The sequence below is a fragment of the Pseudozyma flocculosa genome (assembly GCF_000417875.1).
Source record: "Pseudozyma flocculosa PF-1 unplaced genomic scaffold scaffold00023, whole genome shotgun sequence".
NCBI lineage: Eukaryota > Fungi > Basidiomycota > Ustilaginomycetes > Ustilaginales > Ustilaginaceae > Pseudozyma > Pseudozyma flocculosa.
Window position 1 is genome coordinate 463,916 of NW_006920891.1, and position 16,155 is coordinate 480,070.

At 65.3% G+C, this 16,155-nt stretch overlaps 6 protein-coding genes across 6 annotated transcripts in view; 4 read left to right on the plus strand and 2 right to left on the minus strand.

Moving 5' to 3' along the window:
• The window catches only part of PFL1_06100 (uncharacterized protein), a gene marked incomplete at both ends in the record, with an annotated part of 1,596 nt that extends 1,300 nt beyond the window's left edge, over positions 1–296 (plus strand). The window contains one exon of the mRNA XM_007883638.1: positions 106–296. Coding sequence (XP_007881829.1) covers positions 106–296 — 191 coding nt within the window. The remainder of the gene's footprint in view (positions 1–105) is intronic.
• Positions 297–1,069: 773 nt separating this feature from the next.
• Positions 1,070–3,145, minus strand: PFL1_06101 (uncharacterized protein; the record flags this gene model as incomplete). Its single annotated transcript, XM_007883639.1, has 2 exons — positions 1,070–2,247; positions 2,347–3,145. 2 exons carry the CDS (start codon positions 3,143–3,145, stop codon positions 1,070–1,072), a joined length of 1,977 nt encoding a protein of 658 aa, XP_007881830.1.
• A 1,916-nt stretch (positions 3,146–5,061) lies between these two features.
• On the plus strand, positions 5,062–6,607 carry PFL1_06102 (uncharacterized protein; the record flags this gene model as incomplete). Its single annotated transcript, XM_007883640.1, has 3 exons — positions 5,062–5,232; positions 5,365–6,099; positions 6,266–6,607. 3 exons carry the CDS (start codon positions 5,062–5,064, stop codon positions 6,605–6,607), a joined length of 1,248 nt encoding a protein of 415 aa, XP_007881831.1.
• A 1,189-nt stretch (positions 6,608–7,796) lies between these two features.
• PFL1_06103 (uncharacterized protein) lies at positions 7,797–9,245 on the plus strand (the record flags this gene model as incomplete). Its single annotated transcript, XM_007883641.1, has 5 exons — positions 7,797–8,291; positions 8,393–8,645; positions 8,771–8,842; positions 8,953–9,033; positions 9,199–9,245. The coding sequence occupies 5 exons, from the start codon at positions 7,797–7,799 to the stop codon at positions 9,243–9,245; spliced, it is 948 nt and encodes a 315-aa protein (XP_007881832.1).
• A 157-nt stretch (positions 9,246–9,402) lies between these two features.
• Positions 9,403–11,663, minus strand: PFL1_06104 (uncharacterized protein; the record flags this gene model as incomplete). Its single annotated transcript, XM_007883642.1, has 2 exons — positions 9,403–10,235; positions 10,439–11,663. The coding sequence occupies 2 exons, from the start codon at positions 11,661–11,663 to the stop codon at positions 9,403–9,405; spliced, it is 2,058 nt and encodes a 685-aa protein (XP_007881833.1).
• Positions 11,664–12,488: 825 nt separating this feature from the next.
• Positions 12,489–16,155, plus strand: part of PFL1_06105 (uncharacterized protein) — a gene marked incomplete at both ends in the record, with an annotated part of 3,859 nt that continues 192 nt past the window's right edge. Inside the window, 6 exons of the mRNA XM_007883643.1 lie at positions 12,489–13,889; positions 13,993–14,187; positions 14,270–14,630; positions 14,726–14,802; positions 14,895–15,084; positions 15,177–16,133. Coding sequence (XP_007881834.1) covers positions 12,489–13,889; positions 13,993–14,187; positions 14,270–14,630; positions 14,726–14,802; positions 14,895–15,084; positions 15,177–16,133 — 3,181 coding nt within the window. The remainder of the gene's footprint in view (positions 13,890–13,992; positions 14,188–14,269; positions 14,631–14,725; positions 14,803–14,894; positions 15,085–15,176; positions 16,134–16,155) is intronic.

Genomic DNA, 16,155 nt, shown 5'->3' on the forward strand with positions numbered 1-16,155 from the left:
CTTGTCCGGGCTTCGGCCTGCCTCGGCGGCCGAGCGGTGCGTCGTCGGCGGCGGCGGCGGCAGCCGCGTCCACCGCGCTCACTGCACATGATCTGCCGTCCGCAGTTGGCATCAAGGCGGAGGAGGGCAGCGATGAAGAGGTCGGCGACAACGACGGCGACGACGACGATGCGGAAGAGCAGCGGCGGACCGTCTCGCCATCCGATTTTTTCGAAGACGGAGATGGCGACGGTGCCGGCGGCGAGGGTGAGGGCGAGCTGTACGAGGAGATGGTGTTCGAGGACGAATTCGAGTAGGCCCCGCACCGCCCCGGCCGCCCGCACTGCACTGCGCTCTCCTTGCTCGGCAGATTCCGCCCTTGTCCTTGTCGCGTCGTCAGCAGCGGCCCCCTTGCGGATCGACGATGCTTGCTTGCTGTATTCTAGCTCTCCCCTCTCCTCTCTCGCTCCGTCGCCTCGCCTCGCCTCGCCTCGCCTCACCGCTTGATCGAGGCTCGCACATCTGTAACATCATGGCATTCTTACTTTGCTCTCCGGTCCAGCGATTCGGATCGAGGTGATCTAGAGAGGAACAAGATGAAAGGGGTGGAGGGGAGGGGAGGAATCGCACCCCGGCATCAGGCGGCGAGAGATGGACCTCTTCAGATTATCATGGGATCATCGGACTCACCTCCGACTATGACCACGTCGAAACCCAAACTCGAACGTACAAACGGACCGCGACTCGACTCGACTCGACTCGACTCGACTCGACTCGACAAGTCACTTTGATGGATGGCGAAGGGATGCTGCGCCGTACGGATTCGTATTCGTATTCGTATGGGCGTCGCGTCGCGTAGATGCCTCCCGAACTGCCCCCGTTTTGGATCAAGGCTGATGCGATGCTGTTGTACAATTGGTGGTTTGACGGGGACGAGCGAAGATGGCCGCCCCGAGGAACGATGCTGATGCTGTCGATGCTGCTGCTGCTGATGCCGTGTTTTCGGATCCCTCCCCTCTCTTCCTCTCCTTCGTGACAAAGGCACGTCATACCTCCCCTTTCTCACCGGGATTGTTAGCCCGCCCGTCCGTCACCTTCCCACCGCGCGGTTGCGCTGGTTGCCAACCTGGAGCTCCTCGCGCTTTTCATCGACATAGGTCCGGATCCAGGCGACGAGCTTGGCCAGCTCACCGTCGATCCACGTCTGGCGCGGCACGCCCGTCTCGCGCTCGACGACCATGCCAAAGCACCGCGCAAACTCGACCTGGCTCACCACCTCGACCGCCCGCGTCGACCACGCCACCAGCTCCCGCTGCGCATTCAGCCGCGACTTGAGCACCGTCACCTCGGGCTCCAGCGCGGCGACGGCGGCACCGAGCTCGCCTCCGTTCGGCTGGCCGTCCGTGCGTCCCGATCCCGTGTGGTGGAGCTGGGCAGTCGCCGATCGCTTCGTCGACGTCTTTAGGCCAGCCGGGAGGCTCGACGCCGGCTGCGTGCCGGCTTTGGACGCTCGAGAGGGCCGAGCAGGCGCCGCGCTGCATCCTGCCTGGGGCTTGGCGTCAGTGACCATGGCAGACGCACCGGAGCCCGAGTCCGCCTTCAGCGCCGTGCCTATTGAAGACGACACGGTCTCGACCTTTGCTGAGTCGAGCAGGCCGAGCCCGGTCGCCGGCTTGGTGGACGCATCCGAAGGGCCAGCCTCCGGAACGTCGACGCAGCTTGTGGCCGGCGAGCCAAAGGCAGAGCTGCGGCTGCTGGAAGCGCTCGTGCCTGCACTCGCACTTCCCCACGTGCTGGACGGCGACATTGCCGCGCTCGTCGAGGCAGCGTTGTTCGTCGTGGCCGCGTCGTCGACGGCAGCGATGCTCCCAAACATAATCTTGCCGGCCGGCCGCGTCGACGTGGCAGGTGACGACTCGAGACTGGCGTCCGGGATCTCATTGGCCGACGGTAGCTCTTCCACATCCTTGGCCTTGCCCTTGCCCTTGTCGATGCCCTTGCTGCTGACGGTGCTGTCGCATGGGATGGTGGCCGTGACTCCGCTGGTGGTGGTGATGGTGACGGCCTTGCCATTCGTCGATCCTTCCGTCGATGCCGCCTCGGGTGCGATCGAGATGCTGGCGATGACGTCTTTCTGAACCGTCGGGTCCTCCTGGACCGGCTGAGATCCGCGCTTGGGCTTGGACGGTTTCAGAGCCTCTTCGCTGAGCTTGCGAAGCTCGGCCTGCAGCTTCGGGTCCTTTTCCAAGCGCAGGGCCTCGTCAAAGTCTGGGAGTGGGAGCAGGGCAGACGGGCGTGTGGGTCGGGGACAGATCAGCGTCTGGTTCCGGCTCGCTGTGGGCACATCACAGTTCGGATCCGGCTCACCTCGCTTTGCCTCCTCCAGCTTGTTCAGTGCGGCTCGGCTGATGCCCCGGCGGAAGTAGGCCTTGTAGTTGGTCGGGTCGAGCGCGAGCGAGTCCGTGCAGTCACGCTCGGCGTCGGCAAACTGCTTCAGCTTGACGCCACAGGCAGCGCGGTTCAGCCGGTAGACGGGCTCGGTCGGGTCGAACTCGCTGGCAAAGGTGAACTCGTTCTTGGCCTCCGAGAAGCGCGATGCCGCGTACGCCTTGTTGCCCATCTCCCAGATCACGCGAGCGTGCGCCTTGCGGTACTCGTCGCCGGTCCAGTCGTCGGCGCCCCAGCCGGTGCCGTTCTTGGTGGCGGATCTGCCGTCTCTCGTCTGGTTGTCCGCCTTCATGCGCTCATAGTGGTCGCTCAGGCGGAGGTAGACCACGCCGTTGCGCTCCGAGATGAGGTCCTTGCGGTGGGCTTTTCCCATCGTGTCGTGAGTCAGGACCTTGTAGTAGAGCTCGAGGCCGTCGAGCTTGCGCAGCGCTTCGAGTACCGCCTTGACCTCGGGCATCGCGAGCGGGTCAGTCTTGCTCGCATGCTGCCAGATCTGTGACTGCATCTTTGCCCAGACCGACGCGCCGTGCGCCTTCCAGGCTGACTTGACCTCCGAGCTCGCCTTCGGATCGCGCGTATCGCGGCTGCTCCCCTCTTTTGCGGCTTGCTCCTTGCCGCCAGAGGTGGGCGGAGGCGTGTGGGCCAAGACGTGCTTGTACGCCTTGACGCGCTGTTGGAGCAGGGGCGATTCGCCCGGTCTGAACTTGGCGGCTGGCATGGGCGGCACTGCCTTGATCGCCTCGACCAGGCGCTCGAGGCATGGGAGGCAGCGCGAAAAGAGGCAGGCGCAGGGAGGGCCCCAGACTCTGAGGTTCCTGCCATGTTGCTCCGCCTGTGGACACGCGCTCGGTGCGGGCTCAGCCACAATCGACGGGGTCTGCTTGAAACGACATGCAGACGACAAGGGGTCGGCAACTCACGATGTCGCACAGCAGCTCGAAAGCGTCTTCAATGGCGAGGGAGAGGACGTTGGGGGCCAGCTCTTCTCGGCAGAACAGGTCGATCTGCCGCAGGACAGTCTCTTGCAGAGCCGGAGCCTCTGAAGGGTCACCACGGCCCTGCAGTCACAGAAAGCGTGGAGGGAGGTGCAGACCCGGCGGTGTCAGCAGAGCCCCTCATGCCTTGGCGTGATCAGAAATGACAGGGACTGGAGGGAAGGGGCTCACCTTGGCATTGGAACCCGCCGTCCCGAGCTCGGCGACGAGGGACTTTGAGATTTCGTCCTGGACGCTGCATGCCATGCGGCAGACGGGAACCGATGAAGGCTATGTCGTGTGAGCCACCGACACATGCCGCCGGGTCGAGACTGCATCGCAGAGTGCTTACAACTGGACCACGGCGCGGTAGACCGGGCCGACGGAGATCCTGAATGCGGTGCAGAAGAGCTCCGAAAACAGCTGCCTCGTACGCCTCATCTGGCGAGGGTCGAGGTCGCGATGCTTGCAGTACTTGACGTCCCAGTTGTCCTTGTCGTGGTGCGAGTCGCGGGGCCGGAGCAGCGACGAGGGCTTGGCGCCCCAGTCCCAGGCATTGTACGGGACGGCGGTGGAGTGCACCTTGGCTGCGGGGACGACGAGCGACGCGCGCTCCGCCTTGCGCAGCTTGGTCTTTCCGCGCGCCATGACGAAAGAGGAGTGGCGGTGAGGGTGGCGGCGAGAGAGGTGGCGGCAGCGGGGGCGGCGGGATGCGGCGATGTCAAGTCGGGAAGGCTGGGTACGTCGACGACTGCCAGCAGGCTAGACAGGTTCAGGTGGCGGTAGGCGTGGCCATGGCTCGGTGTATGCTCTCGATGGCGAGCGCCAGAAAGAAAGAGGGCCGAGACGTCAGGCGTGGAAGTTGGTGGGCGGAAGAGCGCGTCTGCTGGGCCGACGAGCTGAGCGGAGTGGGGCCAGTGCGCGGTGGTCGGGAGGCGGGAAGGTGGCGGCCCAGGACCTGGCTAGGTATCGCTGCTTGGCCAGGGTCGTCGTCGAGGTGAGGGACAGGGGCAAGGCCAGGCAAGGCTTGCGCTTCGAGCCAAGTCGTGTGCCGGCAGCCAAGTGGCAGAAGAGCCGCTAGCCAGGTCAAGAGGGAGAGAGAGGTGCCAGGGGGCCCGTTTGGGCGCCGCTCTGTAGCGCTCGAGCTCTAAATACCCTTTGGGCGCGTGGCCAGCGCAGGCCAGCCAGGGTCCAAGCCCGAGGGTTGCATGAATCGGGGGCGAGGGGGTCGTTGCCAGGAATCGGGAGTCGTTGGCCGATGCCAAGGGTGCACGACTGCTCGTGCCGAAGTGTGGAGCGGGGCAGGCCCGACGTCGATCACGGCCTGCTCCACACGCGGCCTCAGCTGGGCGGGTGTGGCACCGACCCTCTGCCCCGCCCTCCTGGTTCCCAGCTGGCCACCACCAACACCCGGATCAACACCACCGACCACCCCCCTCCTCTCGCCGACCTCCCCTCCGCTGTCGACTGCTACATCACCTCGCCTCGCCTTTTGCAGTGGCACAGCACACCGCCGCCTGCTAAGCTACACCTGCCACACAGCATCCACACGCGGACCCCGCTCCAACAGGCCATCTCTATCGACCACCTGGCCACCTCTGGGCCACGGCCCTAGCACTCCAGCCCGCTTCTCTCTTCGGCACCGTCCGCATCGCCCACCATGGAGGAGCTCGGCATCGCATCGCTCAAGCGCTCCGAGCCCACGCTCGAGGCTGCCGCCGCCGAAAAGGCCGCCCTCCACCACCAGATGCAGCAGGAGGAGGACACCTACCTCCGCTTCAAGAAGCTCCAGCAGCACCTCGAGTTCCTCAACACCATGGAGGACTATGTCGTGCGTACTCCGGCTCCCCCTCCCCCCGCCATCCATCTTGCGTCGAACAGGGCGTCCTGACCGCTGACACGACACACCTGTGTTCCACCCGTTCCCTCCGCTCCCTGACCTCCGTCGGCACATCCACCACAGAAAGACGAGCAGAGGAACCTCAAGCGAGAGCTGGTCCGCGCACAGGAAGAGGTCAAGCGCATCCAGTCGGTGCCCCTCGTCATCGGCCAGTTCCTCGAGCCCATTGACCAGCACACGGGCATCGTCGGCTCCACGACTGGCTCAAACTACGTCGTCCGCATCCTCTCGACCATCGACCGCGAGCTGCTCAAGCCCAGCAGCAGCGTCGCCCTCCACCGCCACTCCAACGCCCTCGTCGACGTCCTGCCCCCGGAGGCCGATTCGAGCATCGCCATGCTCGGCAAGGACGAGAAGCCCACCGAGACCTACGCCGACATTGGCGGTATGGACATCCAGAAGCAGGAGATCCGCGAAGCCGTCGAGCTGCCCCTCGTCCAGTTTGACCTCTACCGCCAGATCGGAATCGACCCACCGCGCGGCGTCCTCCTCTACGGCCCGCCCGGAACCGGAAAGACGATGCTCGTCAAGGCCGTGGCCAACGCCACCACGGCGTCCTTTATCCGCGTCGTCGGCTCCGAATTTGTGCAAAAGTACCTCGGCGAGGGACCGCGCATGGTGCGCGACGTCTTCCGGCTGGCGAGGGAGAATGCGCCCGCCATCATCTTTATCGACGAGATCGACGCCATCGCCACCAAGCGCTTCGACGCCCAGACGGGCGCGGACCGAGAGGTGCAGCGCATCCTGCTCGAGCTGCTCAACCAGATGGACGGCTTCGACCAGGGCAGCAACGTCAAGGTGAGTAGCGCAGCGGGTCGACCAGCTGGGCGTGTGAAAATCTGCGTTCGCAGCACGAGAACACCGCCGCTGACGTCGACGCCCTCCTCCGCCACCTTCTCGGCCATCGTCTGTCTCCCTCCCTCTATCCCCATGTCTGTCTCTGTCCCTTCGCCCCACTCCGCAGGTCATCATGGCCACCAACCGTGCCGACACATTAGATCCTGCGCTGCTGCGGCCGGGCCGACTTGACCGCAAGATTGAGTTCCCGGTGCCGAGTCGGCGCGAGAAGCGGCTCATTTTCCAGACCATCTGCGGCAAGATGAACCTGTCGCCCGAGGTGGACCTCGAGGACTACGTGGGCCGTCCGGACAAGCTGTCGTCGGCCGAGATCTCGTCGATCTGCCAGGCGGCGGGCCTGCAGGCGGTGCGCAAGAACCGCTACGTCATCATGCCCGAGGATTTCGAGGAGGCGTGGAAGCAGGTGGTCAAGAAGCCCGACGACAGCAAGATGGACTTCTACCAGTGAGGCGGCGTCGCGCGGAATGTAGTCGTAGTGCAGCTGCTTCTGTTGCGGCGGTCGGAGCCGTCTTCCAACGGCAATCTGTTTGAACATCGATGGCAGTCGCATCCAGGCGATACGAGGGTGTGTGGTTGCGGGTGGTGGTGGCGCGCAGCAGGGTCGCCGCAGCAGGCGCGCGGGCCAGCCACGAAGACGGGAGAAAAGCCGGCCGGCGAGAAAATCGAAATTGCCCGCCGGCGAGAGGGAGAAAAAGGTAGAAAACCGGCGGTCGTCGAGCCGTTCGTTTCCTTTTCACCACCACCAACACCACCATCTCTCCGCCCTTTCTCGACCTCTGCGTTGCCGTTCGCAATCGATGCAGATCCACACGACAGCTCTCGCTACGCTGCGACACCCGCCTGTGCATCCCCTCCTTCCTCAACCCCTCCCTTGCCCACACCCACCTCCGCGCCATTTTTTTGCTCATCGACCTCCATCATCCCCCCCTCTCTCCTTCTGGACCCTCGTCGTTCCTTCCCTCACGGGTTGGGCTCGATGACGGTCCCGGAGGGTCGGGGGGGGATGCCCACGTCGTCTGGGCTTACGGAATGGCGCCAGATGAAACCCGAACCCCACGCTCTACTCACGCCTCGATGGTCATCCCGTCAGTCGAGGCGTCCCAGCTTTGATCTCACTTTCACTTTCAATAGGGGACATTCTCTCTCTCTCTCTCTCTCTCTTTCTTTCAACGCGGCGCGGCGTTTGCTCCGCTCTGCTTCTGTATGACTCGCCTTGTTTGGGCGACGCTTGAATGGAATCATGATGATGGAAACAGAATCCGGTGGTGGCCGTACGTGCTTGTATGATCGTGTTCGAGGCGGAGCGAGGCGGGCGAGGTTCGAGTCACGGCGCCCTGCTGGCGTGGCCCTGGCATACCCGCCAGCCGTACGTGTGTCTGCCCGAGGGGGGACCGAGGCATGAAAGCCCGGCTCGGCTTGCATTTCTTCTGAGGCCGGGGCCACCCGCCAGTTGGACCCCTACTGCTGCCTCTGGCCTGCCTTTCCGCTCGGGCTTCCACCACGAACCCCCACCATCCCTCACTCGCACTACACTACTAGACAGCACCATCTCGTCCGCCTTTCGCTCTCTTCTGCTCCTGCACCACTCGCCACTCGCCACTCGCCCCCGCCCCCCGCCGACCGCACCACCTCGCATCATGTCGGGCTACACGCTCGCCGTCATCGGCTGCGGCACCATGGGCGTCGCCATCCTCTCGGGCGTCTTCGACTCGCAGCGCCAGATCCTCAGCTCCAACGCCGCCTCGCTCTCGTCGTCGGTTGCCTCTCTCTCCAAGCCAGGTACGACGGCGACCGACGAAGACGACCTGACGCAGCTGCCCTCGCGCTTCATCGCCTGCGTCAACCGCACCGAGTCGGTCCGCCGCCTCCGCAAGACGTTCGCAAACGCCCCCGACGTCGACGTCGTCGCCGGCGCCGGCGAAAACGTCAAGGCGGCGCAAAAGGCCGACGTCGTCATACTCGCCTGCAAGCCCAACATGGTCAAGGACATCCTCGAGGAAGACGGCATGCGCGACGCCGTCGATGGAAAACTCGTCATCTCCATCTGTGCCGGGCTGAGGATCCAGCAGATGCGCGAGTGGGTCACGCCCGGGACAAAGGTCGTCCGCGCCATGCCAAACACGCCCTGCAAGGTACGAGTAGGCCGGCCAGTGGCTTCGCCTTTTCCTTCTTCTCGCCCTCGCTCTTTCGCTGACGGTGACCGACATTCGTGCGCTCGTATAACCCCTCCCAGATCCGCGAGGGCATGACGATCCTCTCGCCCCTGCCGCCCAACCTGCCGACGCTGGCGCTGGATCGCTCCATCCTCCTTTCGATCTTTTCCGCGGTGGGCAAGTGTCGCTTCCTCGACGAGAAGCACTTTGACGCCTGCACCGCCCTCGCCGGCTCCGGACCGGCGTTTGCCTGCGTCTTCCTCGAGGCCATGGCCGACGGCGGCGTCATGATGGGCCTGCCCCGCACCGAGGCGTTGGAGCTCGCCGCACAGAGTGAGTCGAGGTCGTCGCCACCCCTCTCTCGCTGTTGCTACTGCTGCCTCGATGGAGCGGTTCCGCCGGGGCATTAATGATGACCAGGGCATTGTATCGCCGAACTTTGGCCGTCGATGGAACAGCTATGCAGGGCGCGGCGAGGATGGTGATGCAGTCCGGCATGCACCCAGCCGCGATCAAGGACAGCGTCACGAGTGAGTCCGTCAGCCAGCGCCCAGGTCGTCGATCGGGAAAGAGCACCGCGGCTCAATGTCCTCCTCTCTTGCCCCCCCTTCGCGACCTCTCTCTATCGCGCTCGCAACAGCTCCCGGTGGGTGCACCATCGCCGGCCTGCTCAACCTCGAAGACGGCAAGGTACGCTCCACGGTCGCAAGGACGATCCAGGGTGAGTCCCACTCCACTCCACTCCACTCCACTCCACTCCAGGCTCGACGGGCGGACCAGTCCTGCCCTGTCCCGCAGCAGACTCGAGTAGACGCAGACTTCTGACTCGCTCGCGCCGTCCGCCCCTTTGCCTCTTCTTGCCACGCCTGGCCTGCAACGCCAACAGCTGCGGCGGAACACGCATCCGGACTGGGCCAGACGACAAAGAAGTGACGACTCGTTGCAGATGTGCAGAGCACGAAGGAGCGCGGACAAGTCTATCTACACGACACGACATGGCATGGCATCACGACCTCTTTTTCTCTATCGACGACCCACCCTCGCCCCTTTCTACGATCCGATCCGATCCGATCCGGGCGGACTGGGAGTTCTATGCCGCAGGGGCGAGGAGCGGCGAGCCGCCCGACAGAGCCGCACCGGGCGTGGGCGCCTTGCACAGCAGGCCCTCTTCCTCGAGTACGGCGAGCTGCGCACCAAGACACCACCCGAGCTCGGTGCCACCGAGCTTCTTGGCGATGCTCACCTTTCGGTCGCCATCGAGCTCGTAGCCCAGGCTGAGCAGGCCGTGCATGAACGTGAGGTCGAGGCACGTCTCGGGCCGGTCCTCGAGCTCCTTTTGCGCCTCGGCCGAAAACTCACCCGCCCCTCGCCCCGCCGTCGCGTCGGGCTGGTAGGCGCACACCTTTTCGGCGAGTTTGGCCAGCTGGTCGATGCGAAACTCGGGCGCGAGGCCAAACGGCTGCAGGCGGTCGTAAAAGTACGACAGGGCGATGATGGGCGCGGTGCGGAAGGTCTGCATCATCGAGGGCTGGTAGACGCCCGCAAACGAGCAGGGACGCGCCGAGCACACGGCGTCCTTGTCCATCATGACCTCGACCAGGCGGCGGCACGCGGCGAAACCACCCTCGGTGCCGACAAACGTCACGCTCGCCCGGTCCGCCCGCCCCGGCTGGGTGATGGTGCCCGCCTTGGTCTTGCCCGCCGCAAAGCACGGAGACGGGATCCGCGTGTTGTCCGGCGTCATCGCCGACCAGTCCAGCGGTCCCGCATCCGCCGCCGTGTGCGCCGATCCCGTCCGCACCGCGTTGGGGTGCGCCAGGCTGTAGGTGAAGGCGGCCAGCGAGTTGACCGACTGCCGCGCCTGCATCAGCCCGTAGCCCAGGTACGAATTCTGGTAGAGGGTAAAGGAGCGGGCGCCAAAGTCTGCGCGGCGCGGGCGGGCGGTCACGGAGAGAGGGAAGAGAGGAAAGAGGGGGAGAGAAGAGAGGGTAGAGAGGGGAGGGAGGGAGAGAAGGAGAGAGAAAGATCGGGGCGGACACCGAGAGTCAGTCTTTGCTGGCCAGATAGCTTGGCCGTCGCTGCTTGCGACGCTGCTTGCCCGCCGCAGCCGCCCTACCGGCACTCACCCTTGAGCTGGTAGACGTGCTCGCCCGGCTGCATGCCCTGCGAGGCCGTGGTGAAGGCGGGCTCAAAGACAATCTGCGTCGATCCGCCGCCGAGGTCCATGACGGCGGCCGTCTCTGCCTCGTGGCCCTGGCTGTTGCCGATGCGGTTGAGGAGGTAGTTGACCGTGATCCAGGCAAACACGCCCTCCTCCTTGCCCTCCATGATCTCGACGCCCTTTGTGGCGCGCTGGCCGCGGCTGTCCCTGCCGTCGGCGATGGGGAAGGGGTATTCGGTCTCGAGCATCGTGCGCACCGCGTCGAGGACGTGCTGCGCCTGCTCGCCCGGCAGCAGGCGCAGGCCGGCGGTGGCCTTGACGGCGATGGGGGTGCAGCCATGGAGCTGCTTGGGCACGCGCTCGAGGGCATTCTGCAGCAGCGGCCGCAGCGAGTCGGCGGCGGCCGACGGCTGGGTGCCGTAGTTGGAGAGGCCGCCGATGACGAGGTTGAAGTACTCGTCCTCGAGCTCGGGCGCGTTGCTGCAGTAGTTGAACTTGTACACGTGCACGCGGCTGCCCGTGCTCCCGGCGTCGATCATGACGGCGTACTGCACCAGCGGGCGGACGTTGCCCTTTGCGTCGTGGGGCTTGGCCAGGCGGCTGCTCTCGTCGCAGCGGGTCGTCTTGAGCGGGTCCGGGTGCAGCGGAGGCCGCTCTCGGACTGCGCCCGGCTGGGCCGACGACGACGACGACGAAGCGGGCGGGACGAATCCGGGCGAGTTTGGTGGGGGCATGTCGGTGGCATCGTTTGCGAGGCCGAGGTTTCCGGGTCTTCGCCACGGCGTCTTGTCGAGCACCTGGCCCGCCTTGTCGTTGACGTAGGTGGTGACGTCCTGCCTCCTCTGCGTGGGTCCGAGCAGCCAGACGAGGCCGACGGCGGCGAGGAGGAAGAAGGCGAGGCGCTTGGGTCCGAGAGGCATCCTGCTTCGTCGGGAAGCGGTCCGGCCGAGGCTGGCGGCGGAAGAGGGAGGAGGGTAGGCAGAGGACGACGAGGGCGGGTCGTCGAGGTCGTCGAGGTTGGTCTGGCCGAGAAAGGCGCCGTGTTCCGAGTTGGAGAGGTCGAGGCTGGCGCGGCTGATGGAGCGAGCCTTGTAGTGACGCCCCGGTGGACCTGGACGCGCTGGCGACTGCGACGACGGCGACGGCGATGCTGGCACCTCTTTGGACAATGAGCGGCCAAAACTGCTCATTGGGCGCAGGAGCGACGCGACGCTCGCGAGTGGGGACAGGAAGGGTCCGACGCTGCGGCCGAGCGCAGGCAGGGTCGGCGGGCGGCCAGGCGGTCAGGCGCTGGATCGGAAGCGGCCGAAGTCGGTCGGCGGAAGAGTGCCGCGGCGTCGGAGTCGTGCCGAAGAGGGAGCAAGGCGGGCGAGGGATAGGATGACGATAATAATGACTGCGATGATGGTCAAGCAGGGCGTCGAGGTGGTGGGGTGCCAAGACAGACGAGGGCCGGAGAATTCGCCCGGTTGTGTGCACCCCTCGACGGCGCCCTGCGGGCTGGGGGGGTGACCTGGAAGCAAGCCAGGGCAACAGAGGGCGCTTCGGAAGTCGGACAAGCCGCCCAAAGAGGCCAACCCGTGGCCCGTCCGCAGGGCCTGGCGAGGCTTGTCCAGGCCAGGCCAGACCTGACCTGACAGGGCAGGGTCAACGTGGAGCGGCACGCAGCCCGAAAGAGGCCGGCTCGATTCGGCAACGCAACGTAGCTAACCAACGGCCCGACCCACGGCTTGGCCCTTTCCGCGACCACTCAGCGTCCTCCGCGCCATCACCCGCCTCCTCCACCATCATCACCACCGCTGCAGACGCCGCCAGGGAGACCTTCTGCCACTGCGGCCATCGCTACCCCTGCATCGCACCACACCAGCTGGCTGCACCGCATATCCATCTCCTCACTAGACTCGAGGCCGCCCGCAGCACCGTCTTACCACCACCGACGCTGTCGATCAACTGCCATCTGATCGTCCATCTCGACCCGCTTCCCTCGACTCCCGAACAGCGGGGCTCTCACTGCCATGAGCGACAGCGGCAACGCAGCCGCTGGCCAGGCTCCGCCCAACGCGCTCGCTCATCTCCTCGACCCTTCCAAACAGACGGTCCCCACTGTCGCTGCGTCCAACCCTTCCGATACAGCCTCGGCCACCATGGCCATGGCAAGTACAGCCCACTCCCACAGCCCAGGGCAGCCCCCAGTAGCCGCCGCGACCGACGCCGCCGTCACTCGCGGCGATGCAGCCAGCAGCGGCAGCACCTCCACCGCCGCCCCTGATGCCGCCTCCGCTCGCGAACACCTGGCGCCAAAGAATCCCACCCACGCGCTCGTCCACGAGGCAAACGTCCAGCCCGAACCGTCGCTCAGCGCAGGCCTCAGCAGCCCCTGCTATGTCCACTCCTATCTCGACAAGGGCGTCAATCTCGGCGAATCTCTCAAGAAGCAGCGGAGACGCCTGTCAAAGGACGCAAAGTCTCGTCACCGCTCCACCACCCGCTCCCAGCCGTCGCAGCGGCGCGCGCCAAAGACCGACCAAGAGGCGGGCGACACCACCTCTTCATCCTGCTCCGAGGAGCCTCGCGACATAGACCAAACCCCCATGCCGCAGCCCACCTCGTCGGTCGGCAGCGCCAGCACCGCATCCTATTTTGATCCCGCCACCTACGACGAACAGCGTAGCGGCGCCCCCTCGACGTCCAAGTCCGCATCGGTCTCGATCCCTGAGCAGCAGCAGCAGCAGCAGCAGCGACAGAGCGCCAGCGGCAGCGGCAGCGCAAGGGGCGCTCGCGATGACGAGACGCTCTCGGGCAGCGATGCTACGGCCACCGACGTCCGGGATCGGCACGGGCAGGATCAAGCCGCTGCACGGCCCAGGACCCCGAACAGCCTGAGCGACGAAGATCTCGACTCGCTCGATGGCCGCGACTCGTCGTACGACAGCTCCTACGGCTACGCCAGCAACGAGGACGACGACAAGGTGCGCAGCCTCACCCACCAGCTCGCCGAGACGGCCGTCGGCGTACGCGAGATGAGCAAGCAGCTCGGCCGCGCCCGCGTCAAGTCGACCATCCACAGCGTCCTCATCATCACAAAGGCGCGCGACAACCACCTCATCAAGCTCACCCGCGAGCTGGCCATCTGGCTCATGACGACGCCGCGCAACGGCAAGGACACCGGCCTCGTCGTCTACGTCGACTCGCAACTGCAGAAGTCGAAGCGCTTCGACGCCGAGGGCATCCGGCGCGACTATCCCAAGCTCTTTGACATGCGTCCCAAGCGCACCGCCAGCATCTCGAGCTCGCTCTCCAGCGCCAGTGGCTACGACAGCAGCGGCAGCGGCTTCCCGCGTCAGGAGGGCAAACTGCGATACTGGACCAGCGACATGTGCAGCCGATCTCCGCACCTCTTTGACTTTGTCGTGACGGTAGGTGGAAGCTGTGGCGTGGCAAAGATGTTTGTTCGGCGCTTTCTGACTCGTTCCGATGCCCACCCGCTGCACCTCGCATCGTCTCGTTCTCTCGTCGAAGCTGGGCGGCGATGGCACCGTCCTCTTCTGCTCGTGGCTCTTCCAGCGGATCGTGCCACCCGTGCTGCCGTTCGCGCTCGGCTCGCTCGGCTTCTTGACCAACTTCGACTTTGCCCGCTACAAGGAGGTGATGACCTCGGCCCTCGATGACGGCATCCGGGTCAACCTGCGGATGCGTTTCACCGCCACAATCTACGTGAGTGGACGAGGCGAGGCGTGCCTCTTTGCCAGTTACGCCGTCGCTGATCCGTCAGCACCTCGTGCTTCATCATCCGCAGCGCGCAACGCTGCCCAGTTCGTCGAGCGCCGACCGGTACCGCCGCCGTGCCATCAAATCTGGCAAGACCGGCGAGATTATTATGCGCAACGTCAAGAACTGCGGGTGGGACGCCATCGAGAGCCCTAACCCATCGTCGGGCGAGCGGCCACGCTCACCGCAGAGCAGCGACCGGAGTGATACCGAGCAAGAGGGCCCGCGGGACAACGAGACCAAGAAAGGCAAGAAGAAGAAGAAGAAGAAATGCCGGGACAAGGAGATCATGTGCTTCAGCACGCGTCCCGTCGAGACGTTTGAGGTGCTCAACGACCTCGTCGTCGACCGCGGACCCAGCCCCTACGTCAGCTTGCTCGAGGTCTTTGGTGAGTTTCTGCAGTCGCACAATGCGCGTGCTGGGGCCGCGTAGGAAAGGTAGCCACATCGCTGACAGTGCCGCTGCCCTTCGCATCTGCTGCAGGCGACGAGCACCACATGACTACGGCTCAGGCCGACGGCCTTTGCATCTCGACTCCGACAGGCTCGACGGCCTATTCTGTAAGTTTGGATCTCCCATTCTTGAACGTCTTGGACCCCGGTCCTTTGAGCTGACTTCGACACTGCGCTGGTCTTGTTTGCGTACGCGCCAGCTCTCGGCCGGAGGATCCCTTGTTCATCCCGAGATCCCTGCCATCCTCATCTCGCCCATCTGCCCGCACACGCTGTCGTTCCGGCCCATGCTGCTGCCAGACAGCATGGAGCTGCGAATCGCGGTGCCGTACAACTCGAGGAGCACGGCCTGGGCCAGCTTCGACGGGCGCGGCCGGGTCGAGTTGAAGCGTGAGTCCAAGGCTTCCGTACTCTCCCTTGGTGGATTGCGTCTCGTGAAAGAGGCAGGCTGACCAGAGTGTCCCGCAACTCATCTGCAACAGAGGGCGACCACATCAAGGTCACGGCATCTCGCTATCCCTTCCCGACCGTCTGTGCCGAGAATCAGTCGACCGATTGGTTCTCGTCGATCTCGCGGACGCTCAAGTGGAACGAGCGGCAGCGGCAAAAGTCGTTTGTCGTCGTCGAGGAGGGCCACGATACCGGGCCCAATGACGACAGCAAGGGCGGCCACAAGTCGGCCTCAAAGGGCGTTGCCTTTACCAAGCACGGCGTCGATGATGATGATGACGACGACGACGACGATGACGATTCGGGCAGCGGCAGCGACGACGACGATGACGGCGAGGAAGAGGAAGAGGCAGAGCACTTTGACATCGACGACACGAGCACGACGGTGACGAGGAGCAACAGCCCCAACCACTCTGGAGCATCCACGCCTGCCGACCGGCGGAGGAGTGCATCCGCAGGCGGCGGGCTAGGGTCGCTCTCGTCGCGGTCGAGCCCAGGCGGGCTGCTGAGCCGACGCACCTCGGGCAATGGCGGACAGGGCGGCATCCTCCCCACCAACGCCAACGGCGTTCCGAGACTCACGCCGCTCACGTCGGGCGGGCATCACCACCACCATCACCAGCACGGCTACGGCGGCCGCGACGGCAGCAGCCAGGCGGATTCAAAGAGCCGGCCCGACTCGATGCTCAACAGCCCGGACCGGTTTGCGATCCAGGGCCCGCCGCTTCCACCCAAGGCCATCAGCGAGCGCCACCTGCTCAACGCCGATTTTCGGCTGGACGACCAGTCGACGTCGCGGGAGGGCGCCGCCTCCTCGTCACGGCAGCGCAAGGAGCGGAGACAGCGGTTCGACGACGGCAGGCCAGGTGGTGAGACGGAGGAGACGCCCCGCAGCCACCGCGCGCTGCAGAAGAGCCCGATGACGCCGAGCTCGGCCCTGGCGCGCGACAAGACGCCGACCGGCCTGCCCATGGGCAAGGACAAGACGAGTGGCGGCGGCGGCGGCGGCGG